The 16,010-nt window shown below is 35.7% G+C and overlaps 1 protein-coding gene across 1 annotated transcript; it reads right to left on the bottom strand.

The window, feature by feature from the left end:
* Positions 1-130: 130 nt before the first annotated feature.
* LOC113105392 (mucin-5AC-like) lies at positions 131-8,740 on the bottom strand. The gene is made up of 26 exons (XM_026266429.1): positions 8,713-8,740; positions 8,359-8,620; positions 8,076-8,190; positions 7,877-7,967; positions 7,661-7,767; positions 6,575-6,788; positions 6,355-6,480; positions 5,427-5,544; positions 5,156-5,294; positions 4,844-5,044; positions 4,637-4,706; positions 4,132-4,272; positions 3,781-3,945; positions 3,606-3,700; positions 3,398-3,524; positions 2,977-3,232; positions 2,541-2,590; positions 2,317-2,417; positions 1,921-2,072; positions 1,699-1,837; positions 1,507-1,611; positions 1,247-1,426; positions 903-1,139; positions 640-796; positions 397-525; positions 131-288 (listed from the first exon to the last, which is right to left on the bottom strand). The coding sequence occupies exons 1-26, from the start codon at positions 8,720-8,722 to the stop codon at positions 131-133; spliced, it is 3,645 nt and encodes a 1,214-aa protein (XP_026122214.1). The 5' UTR covers positions 8,723-8,740.
* Between the last annotated feature and the right edge of the window lie 7,270 nt (positions 8,741-16,010).

Raw genomic sequence — 16,010 nt, 5'->3', positions numbered from 1 at the left:
TACATCAAAGTCACAGACAACACCAGTTGATGTACAATAACTGCATGAGGAAAAATAACAGATAGGATAATTAAATATATTTCAAAACTGTTAGTGACCTTTCTTTAACATGAATATAAGTAGAAAATATCTACACATACCATGACTGACAGTTCTCTGAGGTTGGCACCTGCTGGCCAACCTCATAATGTAACATATCAACAAAACAGCCACAATCTTCCTGTGTCACACACTTCATGTTATCCTCATCAAAAATAGGCTGCTCAGGAGGGCATTTAGGATAGCAACCTAAAAAAGGTTAAAAGGGAAAAATACAAAAATAAAGTAATTTTGTCAGAAGAAATAATAGTTTTCTCTCTAACATGCAGGTGGTATAACTGGATTACGAGTTCTCACCTTCAAGTGCTGGTATCTGACTAGAGCAGTGTCCAGAGGGGTTTCTACACGTCTGCATACAAGGTGCTCCACAAGGTTTGTAATGCCACTCACATTCATCAGGGGGGTTGTAATAATCACAAAACATTGCTGCAATAAAAAGTCAACCTTAAACCCGTTTCTTGGTTTTCTTTTATGTTTACAGCTTTTAGTCATTCCGCCACACCACATCTGATGATAATCATTTAATTATTAGTGACTTACGGCATATTTTAGGTGTTCTCCAAGCAACGCAGGCTCCAGCCTCATTACATGCTTCTGCATAGGCTGTTACAGCAGTGCAAAAACACTCATAATCTCCACCACTATCACAAGCACATGCATCTCTCACACAGGCATCATAAAAAGGAGAGGGGTCCACCTTTAAAGCAATATTTGGATGTTACCAAATATACATTTAATGTTTCAGTGAAAAAAATAAATAGATGGCTTTTCAAGTTCCCTAAAAAGCAGTTTGTTGTAAGTACCTGTGAATGACAGGTTGAGAAGACACTGCTAGTAATGATGCTACACTGCCTCTGTGCCCATGCCCCTCTATATGGATTATGGACACAAGGATCTTGGATGAGGGTTGCATCTGGACAATTAGAGAGCTTCCAGCTGTTTACAAAATCCAGGGTTTCAACAGCAATTGCTTGACTGCGCGTGGTGAAGTCATTGTTCGCGTTTCCATCGTAGTTTCCACACAGACCACACACGCGGCCCTATCGATACAAATGGAAAACTGTTAATATATTAAATAAATCTGATACTTACAATTAACAAATAGAGTCAACAAGGGTCGAGTTGATAAACCAACCGCTTTACTCACATTAAACTCTGGACTCAGTTTGATGTGAATAGTTGTTTTTCTGTCCCATATAAGCGTCAGACCATTATTGGCCTCAATCACCAAGTAAAGTCCCATGGTGCGCATCTGGTAGGGAATCTCCTCTCCTAAATCTCTATGAACAACTTGGTAGGATCCATCTGTCAGTCTAAGCTCATTGCTCTGAAATATAAGGGCATAATTCCAAGGCGTATTCTTCACTAATTTAAGGTTGCTATGAATGTGAGAAGTTACGAACTTACGCCAAGAAACAGCTTGATAGTCTTGGAACAAGTGGTGCCGGTGGATCCACAGGGAATGTTTTCAGTAATGACTCTAAAAGTGCCAGTTGTGTTGTTGCAGAAGTCCTGGTCATTGCATACAAATTAGATTCAGATTATAAAGATACAGTATAATGGTCTTCAGGCTTCGCAAGGAAGTGCAAGGTTATATACCTGAACAAGGCTGTATTCACAGTTTCCACTGAAGACGTATCTTTTCTCATCAAACGTTTTATAATGCCCATCTCCATAGATGCTGCATGTCCCACTGCACTGGTTTGTGGTACAGATCCATCGTCTATCCTTGCAAGTACTATAAAAAGGAATGCAAGTTCATTATGAAAGTTGCATATAGAATATAAAAAATAAGTACTAATCTTGAACAGCTAAACATACCATGTGTTACAGTCAGTCTTAATGCTTTCTCCAGGTTGGTAGGCAACTCCGTTATGGAAGCAAGGGCACAGGTTTTCAGCGATACAGCCACCTTTTCCATCAGACACCAGTCCAGAGGGGCACACACAGCCAGACACACACTCCGTGCTGATCTGTAGTCATTCAATATTAAAGTCAACAAATTATTACTTGTAGCTGCTGAAACTTACTTGCCCCAATGCCATTCTAAACCCATATGCTGTTACAACTGGCAATATTTAATTGTGCATTGATGGTGTTTTATTACCCATAATGCAGTTTTTGCTGTTGTTGCACTTAAGGACTTAATTTCTTGTTTTGTGTCACAGAATAACATCGGCATGGCTTACTCTTTAATAGGATTTAAAAGCAACTCACGCAAGCCATGTCTAATGTGTTGCAGCTCTTCTGACACTCTGATCCTGTGGATCCAGGGCTAGCACTGGAGCAGTTGAAAAACGTCATTGGATCTTGGCACTCTAAAAGAAAAGAATGGACAAAAATACATTAAGGGTGTGCTCGTAGCTGATCTCAAATACAGTGGAAGTGTAAACCAGAAACCTGTGGTTTTAAATGTACAATTTAAATATAGCTTCACGCACCTTCCCCATTTGATACCCCAGTACAGCTCAGTCTGCCTTGCTCGCAAATACTGAAAGGTAAACATTAGGTTAAATACTATTAAATCACATTTTGGACAAGTTTATGACAGGGTTTTTCAAACTGAAGTCAATGGACACCCTCACCGCCTGGGTTGAAAAAGTATTATTATAATATTCAAGAGAGAGAGAAAGAAATTTGAATTGAAAATCTAGAATGAATGCTACACTTAATGCGCAAAAAAAGAAAAACAAATGATTAGCATGATTGCAATGACAATATTAGCATTGCTATTTTTTCCTCACAGTTAACCTAACATAAATATATTTTTAAATATAAAATAGTCATGGTTGTGGGGGTCATTGACATCAAAAACTTAGAAAAACCCTGCCTACAACAATTTTTTCAACAGAAATTCAACCAACTTCATGTGCATACCATGATCCACCATCTTTAGAGATTCTTTCTCCAGCAGGAATGATTTTTCCTGAATCATAACAAGAGCAGCTGGCAGGTTCAACACAGTCACCATTCTCGTTCATGTATGTTCCTTCTGCACAGCCACAGCCATCTACTGGCACGAAGTCAACAGCGCAGGTGTTGTCTGATTGGCTGAGGGATCGGCAAGTGCGGTCACAGCTGGTCATTTTATAAGAGTAGACCGTGGTGCTGGGGCAGGTTAGCGTGTACGTTACTGTGTAGAAAGAGACATTTAACTTGATGAACATATGCAATCAAAAAATTATTATTTGAGCTCTCACATATTGTTTTTAAAATGTTTGACTTTTAAAATGAAACTCTAAAAGAGCTTGACAACTATCAGATATTCTCAAGCCTTCCAGAGAAGAAAGCAACTCACAGCAGGCAGCATCTCTCCATCCGTCAAGAGCAATCCCTCTGGCAGCACATGCATGAACGTATGAAGACAAAGCTGCACACATGCAGTCCTCACTTTTCTCACAGTTGCAGCTGTCATATATGCAATTCTAGAAAGGATGTAAAAGTTAGAGATAACTAAAAAAAAAAAAAGAAAATAAATAAAAGAGAAGGAATGTAAAGTCACTTACTGCCTTGTAGACTTCAGGACTGATTTCAGAGTGGCAGGGGGCAAACACTGATGAGGGATCTGAGAGCAGGGAACACCAGTGCTGTGCATATTGCTCTGTGAAGCAAAAAGTGTTTATTAGAAAAATGACACTCCAGAGTTATAAATCGAATCTCAGCAACATAGTGAATTCATACCATTTTCAGTGCTAAGACTGCAAGGATTCTCAAAGTTTCTTTTGACATCAGGGCAACTTGCTCTGGTTTTCCAGGTGTTGGCAAAATCTAAAGCGGTTCCTTCCCTGAGTCCACCAATGGTTGTGAAATCATCAGCCTCAATGTTGTTGAAATTGCCACAAAGACCTGTACAGTGATGTGTTATTATTAACAAGATTAACACAGGAAACAGAATTCAATAAAATAAAAATTAAAAACGGAGAAAAAAGTCAGAAAGCCTTAAATAAAGATTAAAAAACATGCCAATTTATTGATTTGATGCTGCTTTTATTGCACAAAAGTGTAAGTTAAGAAATCTTAAAAAATAAATACCGCATGTTTCTCCTTGGTACGCGGAATTGGCTGTGATGTAAAGTTGCATGAGCGGGACAAGCTGGATCTCTAGACGAAGCCCAATCAAATGGGCCTGAATGACAATGTAGAATGAGGAGGGCTTGAAAATGCTCACATCAGCTGAAAATCGAATAATAATAGACATATTAATAAATAATTGGTAAACAGCAATGAAACAGAAATCAAGCAGTTCTTTGTATAAGCGATCTCCATTCTGAACAGTTATTCAAATGGACCAACAATATTTGAATCACTTTCATATTCACATTCCCTTCACTCAACAAATAAGCTTTCTCTGATATTCAATTTACACTGTGTAACTTTTTTAATAAGACCATGTCTTAACTTTACCCAAATACAGTTTCATAAAAATGTAATAATAGTGATTTATATTTAGTGCTGCAAGGAGGCTGATCTAGTGGGTTATCCATCCCTAAATGTCACGTCTTTCAATCTTTCCTATTCTCAGATTTGATTTGCCTACCTGTAAAAAGTGGAACCTGGGCAATTATTCTGTTGACCTCAATATTTCCACTGGAATCCACTTTGATCACCTGTGTGCACAAGCAAATACAGCAAAAAAAAAAAAAAAAAGTAAATCATTTGCTACATTTTCTGTTTGGAAATGTGTAAGATTTTGATATATAAGTGGTATGTAAAGTTTTCTCTTTCAGTCCTTTTTAGTACTTACATTAGCTCCATCTAACAACGCCAGCGTTACTGACTTCAAGCAGGTTTCAGTTTCAGTCACACCACATTTCACCAGGTCTCCTTGAACTGTGAATTCTGTGCCTGAGCATTGCTTTAGAAAAGAAGAAAACATGGACAGGGTTAACTTTTCTGCATGTTTTATTTGATAGCAGTCATTACATTGTTTAGCAGTAGCACAATGCTAAAAAAACACTTATTTACTAGCTACTTCTAATTAGTGCAGCAACATCTTATATGTACTGTCTTGTAAAGTACTCCTATAAACTGCCTTCAAGCACAAGGAAGTACATACTTTGGACAGGACATAAGTGCAGTCCCCATGAAAGGTGTAGGCTTTTCCATCATAAGTGGTGATATGAGATCCTCCCTCTACTGAGCATGACTGTGGGCAATCTTTCTGGATACAGTTCCACTGTCCATGTTCACACGTGCTAAATGGAAAATAATAATGTCAGTGTGAACATATACATGTCAAAACACTCATTTAACATTAAAACATCAAATCTGAATATATGATTCATTTTATCATGACTGTAAGAATCTGAATGTCAAACAAGGCTTACCAGTCTCTGCAGCTGCTTGTGTAATTCTCCCCTGAGGCGAATATTTGACCTCCGAGGACGCAGGAGCATTCACTGTGTGGGATACAGCCGGTATTGTGTATATCGTCAAAAACAGTGCCTGGAAGAGAGAGAAAGAGCAAAATGTGTTATTGCACAGGACAGAATGGATGTGTTGAGAACACCAGTAAGAAATCTTGTTGTTTAATCCTCTGGTATTTCTCAGAATTGTAATCCTTAATGGTCAACACAGGCAGAATTTAATGTGCTATAGTTTGTTTCCACAATATTTAGTCTTTAATATTTAGTATTTTGAGATTAATGGCAATAGACAAAACTGTAAATTATATAAAATACACATCTACAGTGCTTCTCCCTTCTCCCTATATATATATATATATATATATATATATATATATATATATATATATATATATATATATATATATATATATATATAAACAATGATTAAGTTAAAAATAGAGCAAAGGAATTCATATCCAATGTATTTAAGGCAGATTAGGGACATCTGGTGGAAGAAATAAGAAAATTATATGTAATCCACTAAATGCTGAGTATTTTCAGACATAATTACTTACTTTTATTAGGTTTTGGATATATTTAGACATTGTCAAAGATTACTTCTGTGGTTGAGTTGTAGGTTGTACTCCTAAAAATGCTCTGTGTTTTCATATTTTATGTAAATCACAATCATTTCCGATGCCGTTTATGACATTTATTTTCTGATTATGTCATCGTCTAATAACTTTTCAATCTAAAATGACTGAATACCACTAGAGGGGTTCAATGAAATTGGTTTAAAGTATCAGATTGAAGATAAAATAAATATGCGGAGGGAAATCAATGTAGCCAGTTGCTTTAGAAAATAGCATTGATAAAAAAAAAAAAAAATGTAGTAAAAACAGTGTACCAGGAGGGCAGAAGCATCCATCGGTGCAGTGGTGCTCACACACTTGTCCTATTTCAGGGTTTGTGCAGGTGTCAGTGCAGGGATTTCCACACTCTTGGTGGATCATGCTTGCTGGGCACGGACGTGCTGTAACATACAAAAGATGGGGACATACTATAGGTAAGACACAAATTCACAAAGGACTAAAAAAATGAGCCACTAGAGATGATGATATGCTTACGGCAAAAATATTCTGATCTCCATTCTTCAGGCTTTCCACCTGCATGCACACACTGCCTTGAATATTCGCCGATGGTTTTGCATAGGCAGAAGGATCCAGAGGTGCTGTTGCAATGGCACAGGTCTTCCATGCATACTTGGACAAATGAATCAATGGAAACACGACCTCTGCAATCATTGAACACTGAACTGGAGAAGATATCATGGCAGAAATTCTGTAAAATGAGAAGCCGCATTAAATAATCATCAACAACTATACAATAATTACAGTTACATCTACAGATGATCATTAATCATTAATCATAATCACTAATAATGATCTTTCCAAAGGCTCACTGTTTCTGATCCGTTCATATTCAAGTGTTGTATATATATGTAAATTGATTTACTAAACAAAGAACAGTATATCTGGCTGTGACTTGAACCCTGGATTTCCTACATATAATATATGATTCATAATACAATCTTTAACTGGCCTAAGAAAATGCCAAAATAAATGACAAAATGTTTTGGAAATTAATTTGTTTCTCATTTCTAAAGTCACTTTAAATAAATGCATCAGCTAAATTTAAATGTGTATCCTTATTATATTTAGTCTTCTTCTTTATTTATTGGTTTATTATTATTATTATTATAAGCCAGTAAAGTACCTTTCACATCATTATATTATGTTGCCACATTATGTTAAAAATATTTTTTAAATACTTTTTTGCTGTTATTATATTACATTTTAAAAATGATGGGTAAAATGGATAGTTTGGGACAAAAGGGACAGTGGACAAGAAACATGAACCAACACCATTTTACACATTCAAGTATCCGCTAAATGACTACTTTTGTGCTTATGTTCATAATTTTATTAAAAACTACCACAATCAATGTGCTAAAACTTGATCTTACCACCCAGACCCAATTTCTTTTGTCACCCATAATTGACATTTTACCCAAAGCCATGTGATTTTTTGCTCAAATACTTGATATACTGACACTTTTGACATTTCGTCAACATCCTACGCACATGGCACCCTCTAGCGTCAATATTAGACGCAGATTATGGGTTAGGGTTAGGGTTAGGGTCATTTCTTACCTCATCTCCACAGTTTTCTTCAAGAGGTACGGTGTCTTCCTTGCAGACTTCTGTTGGACCGTCCAGCTTCCAGAGGTTCCCATAATCAGACACGGACAGCGTATTTCCTGGAACAGGAGATACATTATTCTCTCTTTTTTGTCCGTGTATAATAAATGTAAAACGTTCAAGGTTTCAGACATATTCCCATATACTTAAATAAACTATAAAAAGTACCGTCACTGATGAATTCATTGTAAACCTCGATTCCGTTGTAGTCTCCACAAAGTCCACACGTTTGATTTCTGTATTTTTCATCCAACTTGACCTGAAAACCAATCAAATATGTATTACATTGCATGGTTCCCTCCTTGTTTGTAGTTATTGGAGACAGTATTGGTAAGAAATGTTTGTTGCATGAAGAAAATATCCGCACCATGAACGAATCATCTCCATTCCACATTGCCATTAGCCCCAAAATAGCCTTGACTGAAATATAAGATGTCCTCTTCTCGATGAAAACTTCAGAGCTGCTAAATGGAAGTGTGACTCTACAGAGAGAGAATAAATCAAGTCAAGTCACCTAATACAATACAGATCAGTCAAAGACATCATGGTTGCATTAATAACTCCCTAAAAGCAAAGTGAAAACTGACAGCAATGACATCAAACGTCAGCACAGTTAGCCTGAAGATATCCTGATCATCAGAACCACTCACATTTGCCCGTTGACACTGAGCGAGCCTTTGGTCAGCTCTATGATCGTCCCCTGAAGCCTCATGGTGATTTTGCTGATGGTGGGTTCATCGTTCTCCACCTGATGTCTCAGCTGGATGTTAAAGTCCTCATAGCTGGACGAACAGTGCGACGTCAAGATGTAGTTGCATGAAGCTGGAAGCTGGAAGTAGTTCCCGTCGAAGGTCTTGTAATGATAGTTCCCCCAGACACTGCAAACCTGCTCATTGTGTTGTGAACTCACTCCTGCTCAGAAAACATCAGTCGCTTTTAGTTTATTCTGAAGTTGCGAATGAAGAAACATTTGAATTTTTGAATGATGCATATATTTTTTTTACCTAAAACCATGTCTATCGTGGCAGTTGGAATCATGTTCGTTGTTGTGAAAACTGAAGGATTTCGAGAAATATTCAGCATTAATATAAGAAAGGATTGTCTGAATCAAACTTACATTTTTCAGTTCCACTAAACAAAATATAAATTAAACATATTAGATCGCAAAGGTTTTTGCAAGTTACCAACCGATTTTAATTTCTGCATTAAAATACATTTAAAACAAATTCTCTGAAAATATTATTGGCATCAAATTATATTACTACATTACACTATTTATAGAAACATTATTCTAGCAGAGAAAAAAATATATACTGTATATAAATTAATAAATGTATTACAAGAATCTTTCATTGTTAAATTAGTATTAACTAGTGTAGTTAATTACTGTTAACAAATGGCCCCTTTTTGTAAAGTGTGACAAAAATGTAACTCATTTTGCATTCAGTGTAAAAGGTAATAAATTGCTTCTATTCAGTATTTGAAAACAGTTGTTTTAAATGAGTCTTACTGGTTTGTGTCGCAGCAAGTCCAATAGACAGTGTCCATATCAGCGCTCCTATAGACATGATCTTTATCCTGTCCATGATGTGTGAGGAGCTTCGAGCTCTCCACCGGTTCAATGAGAAAGACACAGTCCTAAACTCAGAGTTTTATAGCTCTGCTCCCTCAGAAGGGACGTCAGATCGGGCTCAAGGTGGGGCCACATGTTTATTTTGTGTGACGGCATAATGTAACATTTCGATGACAGATTTCCATAGCTGTATTTAGATCCCATGCATAAATGAGGATCATTTTAGAAACTAAATTGATTTAATGTAATATTAATAATTATAGTAATAGTAATAGTAATAATACTAAGGGTCAGGTGAAATTTGAATTTGAAGCCACGTCAATAAATATTCAATCAATGATACTGATGCTGATCTTTCAACCCTTTGTTAATGACATCTTTAATCAATCTTTATAATTAAACACTTTCAAAAAATGGGTGCAGAATCTAATTTCACAAAGAAAAGAAGAGTAACAGATTGAATTTTATTTTATTTATTTATTTAGTAAAATGTACATACAATTTGGTTCTAGGAAACAAACTTAATTAAAAGTCTGTTATTATTTTTATTATTATTATACTTTGTCTTATTATTGTGACTATAATTAGAAACTACATTTGCGCTATACCATCTATATAAGACAACAGCATGTAAAAGTAAACTCGATTAAGTTTGAGCTCATTTTAGTTTAGTTACTGACGTGTTTCTGGGACATTTTTTATGAAACCTTGTTTCGTTTATCTTGAACTTCACTAGACATGACATCCGTGAGTCCAAATGCGGAAAACCTGCTAGAAAAATAACAGAAATACTAGAAATCAAGCAAAAGCTGGAAATGTGATTATATGTGTAAATGTTTGTGGTTTGTGGTGTGCCTTTTTCTGTAACGCAGGAGAAAGGACTGTAACAATGCACGGGGTGGGGAGCTCTTTTGAACTAATGATGTCTAAATATTGAGTCCTTAGTGGATTTAATCCTCAAAAGTGACGCAACACCGTGAACACCTTAACAAAACTTTAGGCCCTGTGTTACTTTTAGTGCGAGGAAATGTTTTTGCATAATAGCAATTATTGATTGTGACCCATAGGGTGAGTCATAACATTTTTCCAGGATCTGCATCCTGATTAAAAGAACACCAGAATGTAAACAAAACTAATTCATATATCTCTTTCATAAAAATTATTTATACTTTTTTTTGTTTTGTTTGCCAAACTATATTAATTAAACCTGTCGTAAGACATCATATTCACGATTTATCGGTTGAATCCAAAGCAGAAACATTTGATGTTGTTTTATTTGATTATTATTTTACTATGATAATTATTATTATTATTATTCAGATAAGGTAATCTAATCCCCAGAATGGTCTAGAGTACCCTAACCTGGGGTTTATGTCATGTTAGAGGATGTGTCCATGGCCACCGAGCTGTTTGCCGAAACTGTTTTCTCACGCTCTTCGTCATACTCTGCAGTATGCTGCATTATCTCACAAGCACAAAGCAAACAGATGGAGCTTAATATGGTCTTTGGCATAAACTGGATTCAGGATTCAGAAATTAGCTCGGTGTCTCAGCGGCGTAATTCAAACACACGCTGTCATGATTAATGTCTGCTATGGCATGGTATATGCAACTGAAGATTAAACAGAGGCGGGTTAAAGCCTTTATGTAAAGGTTACTTTCGTAATATTGAATAAATATACTTGAGGGAGAAAAAAACAGACAAAAACATTTACCTTCTGTCGTGGCAATTTTCCTTTTCCAAGATAATATTAAACAAGACAACATCTACAGTCATGCAACAAAGAGGAAATACAACATTAAATACCCAAATTAAATCAGGATGCTTCTATCTCGTCCAATCATATTCAACACATGTCCATTTAAATATATATATATATATAACTATGTCTCCTATATGTGTTTCTTAGTCTCTATTTCATGCAAATCATCTTCATGGAAGGTAGGGTTCTAGTCTCACACTTGGTTGCACACACACACACACACACACACACACACACACACACACACACGTTATGTTCTTTTAGTATATCAGAATAACTCAAGCATACCAAAGAAGCATTCAGCTTTTGAAAGAACACTCTTTAGTAGAGTAAAGCAAATAATTCCTACACCTTCACTGAAAGCTATATGATTTAGATATGGCTTGGTAACCATTATTAAAAATGACAACAACAAAAGGTATTATTTGGAGCAAAGGGGTACAAAGCCCATGAAACAGACATCCAGATATCATTGGTTCAAATGAAAAATTGGATGTGATGGTCTTCATCAAATCACACTCCTCAAAGAAAAAAAATAAAAGAAAGAACTTTTGTATAAATAGTATTTTAAAGTTTTTGATGTGCAAAATAATATATAGGTTGCTTTACTGGCTGAAGAAATTATGAGTTTTATACAATGTACAGTGTGTGTGTGTGTGTGTGTGTGTGCTCTTGTTTTTGTGTCATATCAGGACTCAACTCTGTATAATGACATGGGTATGACACAGGTATTACAAGGAGAGGGTGACTTATGAGGATATAACCCATGTCCCCATTTTTCAAAACGCTTATAAATCATACAGAATGAGTTTTTTGAAAAGTAAAAATGCACAAAGTTTCCTGTGAGGGTTAAGGTTGGGTGTAGGGTTGGTGAAGGGCCATAGAATATACAGTTTGTACAGTATAAAAACCATTACACCTATGGGATGAACACACTTTTCACAAAAACAAACGTGTGTGTGTGTGTGTGTGTGCGTGTGTGTTTGTTTCTTTTCTCTCTTTTTTTGCGGAACAAAATATGTTTAAGTGATTATTTTAAAATACATCATAAAAACATTAAATATATTTTAAGGTAACACTGTCTAAATATCTCTTTAGTTTTAGTAAAAAAAATATACTTTCATATTATAGTTAACTTAATCATGATTAATCGCATCCAAAATAAAAGGTCTTGTTTACATAATACATGTGTATGAACTGTGTATATGTATTATCTATATATAAACACATGCATTTATATATATATATATATATATATATATATATATATATATATATATATATATATATATATATATATATATTAGAAAAATATGTTGTTTATATATTAAATATATGTTTATATAATACAAAATATAGAATATATAAATGTATAAACGTAAATATTTTCAAAATATCTACTGTATGTGTGTGTATTTATTATATATACATAATATATATGCACAGTAAAGACACATATATAATGTGAACAAAGCTTTTATTTTGGATGTGATTAATCGCTTGACAGAACTTGTTGGAACCAAACCATAAGAGTATCTTATCTTCCTCTGTAAGTGTATTAAAATAAAACACACATTACTGTTTCAATCTTAAAAAAAACATTAAGACACTAGACACAGATGTTTCTATTCATGTGAATGTAGAATTTACAAAAACGAGTTAAATGAGTAGTTGCAAAATATTTCCAATTGTAAATAAAATGTTTTACTTGATGCCAAAACCCTATTTTCAGGATCCATTACTCTTTACTCTAACCTTATGTTACATAATACTTAATAAATCATGGTTTTATTATTTACTTTGTACACATTTGGCCGTGGTTGTGCTGATTGGAAGTGTAGGAAATGGCAGAATCAGGTATCTTTAAAATCTCTGTTGTTCTTTTGAGAAATAAAGACTATTTCATGCACTAATGTGTTGAAGGAAGAAAGTCAACTGGATCTAACAGGAGAGAGAGAGAAACTTTAAGAAAGCAAACTGTGTTGTGTTCCTCAATAAAAAAAAAAACTCAATAAAAATATATTAAAGATATTTATTATATCATTTTTACTGGTGTGTGCTATGTTGTTTTCACAGTAAAGTCACAGACACAAGAATTCCTCAATCTGGGTTTTTAATGTTACACAACAATGTTGTGAAGCAGCAGTTTTACATTGTCTTTGACTGGTAACAATTCTGTTTCAAACCTGTGTTGCTGTCTTGGGAAAAATCCTCTTTACGACTTCAAAGCAACATTGTGATGGAAAGAGAGGCGAGTCTAAATAAGGACATACAGCTCTAATATTTACTGTAGTTTTTGATCAATTTAAGAATAAAGGTATCAACTTCACCCATGACCTACTTTTATAGTGACCTGGCTGATATCTTGCTCAGTAATGTATATAAACGTGTGTATGATAATTCTATCCTTTACACTCAAATCTGCTTTCTCTGTCATGGTTTTAAATAGTCTTAGACTCAGTCTAGTGCATAATTTCTTAGGCTGATTTCCTTGAGGAAGACTAGAGCTACTTCAGGACTAAATGGATGCTTATGTAACACCTACTGGGGGTCAGGTTTAACTTCAGATTAAGGTTGTTTCTTTCTCCTTCGGGGTGTGGCCAAAGGTTTTATTGGTGCTTTGTCATTGTTGCAAGTTTTCAGTCCTTCCAAGGCTCCAAACACTGAACGCTCCCCTGAAACTACACAGTGTGTGTGTCTTTCAACACTAAAACTTAAGGTAATATGTGTAAATGTTTAGAGTTTTTTACTACTAAAATTTTTAAAAAAATGTGCTTTATTGTTCTCAGTGGCATCTACGCTAATATTAGTGTGTTTCTCTCTTATTCCGAGCTCCGTAGCCACCAGATCCAGTACGTATCCAGAGCAGATGGTGGATCAGCACCTAGAAAGGACCTCTACTGCCCTGAAAGACAGCGGAGACCAGGACAACTAGAGCCCCAGATACAGATCCCCTGTAAAGACCTTGTCTCAGAGGACCACCAGGACAAGACCACAGGAAACAGATGATTCTTCTGCACAATCTGACTTTGCTGCAGTCTGGAATTGAACTACTGGTTTCGTCTGGTCAGAGGAGAACAATGGAGTTTTGGTTCCTTCAACACATGATTTTTCTGTTTAATATTGTAAAGCTTCTTTGACACAATCCGTGTAGTAAAAAGCGCTGTATAAATACAGTGACTGGAGTTTACTTGACTCAGTTCAGCTGAACTGTAACACCTGGTTCTTTTTTTTCCTGACTACAGTAGTACAATTTGTAAATGTTTGTTTGCAAACATTTGTTTAACTTGTTTAGTCTTTTTAAAGTTCATTAAAGAAAAATGTAAAAATGTTTTTGCACATGACAGATTAAAAACATTGTATTAAAAATGTAATGTTTGACAACTGTGCAACTTTAAAGGGATAGTTCACACAATTAAGACATTTGCTGTTATTTCACTGACCCTCAGGGCATCCAAGATGTCAGTGACTCTTTTTTCAAGATTTTATTATTTATTTTTTTATTACTGTTTTACTGTTCATACGACCTCAGTGGAAAAGAGGGTTTGCTCTTGCACACACTGTTAAATCTGGTCCTTCAGTGTTAAATTTACTGAGCACAAACTATTTAGTTTATTAATTAATAATAAAAAGAATGCATAAATAAATAGATAAATAAAGACTGAAGAGTAATTTGAGTTGTTTTGCAGGGTCAGGTTTGGACAGACCCAGAAGCTGTAACGGGACTGACAAACGAGAGACATGTGGATCCATATGAAGGACTTTTATTTAAAAGTGGTCATGAAACAAACAAGGGTCGGACAACAACACAGGTACAACACAGGCAAGACAAAGAGTATCCAGAGAGCTCGACTAGGGGGTAATCCAGAAACGTGAGCAATAGTCCAGGCGAGGTGCAAACAGAGTCCAAACAGACAAGAGGGTAATCCGAAAGACAGGCACGAGATAAAAACAGGCAGGGCAGGACTACGGCTAGATATAAAACTAGAGCAGTCTCCATAGAGTAACTAACACTTGGAGACGAATGTATGCTTACAATCCTCGGCAGTTTGAGATGGAGCTGAGAGGGTGCAATATAGTGTGTGTGCGATTGGTTACAGCTGTGTGCAATCAGTGCAATGGAAGATGGGAAATGTACTCCTCCAGAGTGACATGAAAACAAAAACTCAGGCAGCTGCCTCGCTGCCGTATGAGGCAATGACTTTGCAGGCAGTGTTTTTGCATGAAGGAACCTCATGAAACTGATTTTGGATTTTTTAAGGCAGAGTAACAGTTAAATGATTTACAGCAAAATATAGATATTTTTGGTGATAGTAAAGTGAATATCTTATTACTGCAATATTAATTTCTCACTAGGAATAACATCAAAAAGGGAAAAGGTTGATAAAAAAAATGTACACATAAAATGACCACCAACCGCAACTTTCAGATGCCATCTTTAGTTTTCAGCTTAACTGTGACAGAATAAAACACACTTGATTGTGGGATATCAAAGGCAGCGAAGGACACATCTATGCTGCCTTCAGAAATCAGCCAGAGGAGGACATCTCAGGAGACAGGAACTGAAGCTAACACTGAATTCGGATGTGCCTCGATGCCTTCCTACCTTGGAATGCGTCCTCCAAAGGCAGCTCTTGTCAGTTTCCGGATACAGACAGTCTGTGTAACGTGAGAGTCAATATAACGGGAGGTTGACCTCTGGTGGCCAGCGGATGGACTCGTGACAGAAGTGGGTCATTTTATCCTGGCATTTTGTTTAATTTAACCAAGCATAATTTTTATTGATTACATACATTTCAATTAATTAAACATTTAAGAAATAAACATTTCATATTTAAAGTAACATTCAGTGCAATCCCTGTCATCTTTTTAATCTGAAACAGTGCTCTTTCTTGTGCAGGTGTGTTTCTGAAATCAGAGGAACTGCAAACTTCACATCGCTGTCCCAAGTTTCTGAGAGCCGAGG

Source organism: Carassius auratus, chromosome 7, assembly GCF_003368295.1.
Source record: "Carassius auratus strain Wakin chromosome 7, ASM336829v1, whole genome shotgun sequence".
Taxonomy (NCBI): domain Eukaryota; kingdom Metazoa; phylum Chordata; class Actinopteri; order Cypriniformes; family Cyprinidae; genus Carassius; species Carassius auratus.
Note: the sequence above shows the minus strand (reverse complement) of the source record. Positions and strands in the feature narration are given on the sequence as shown.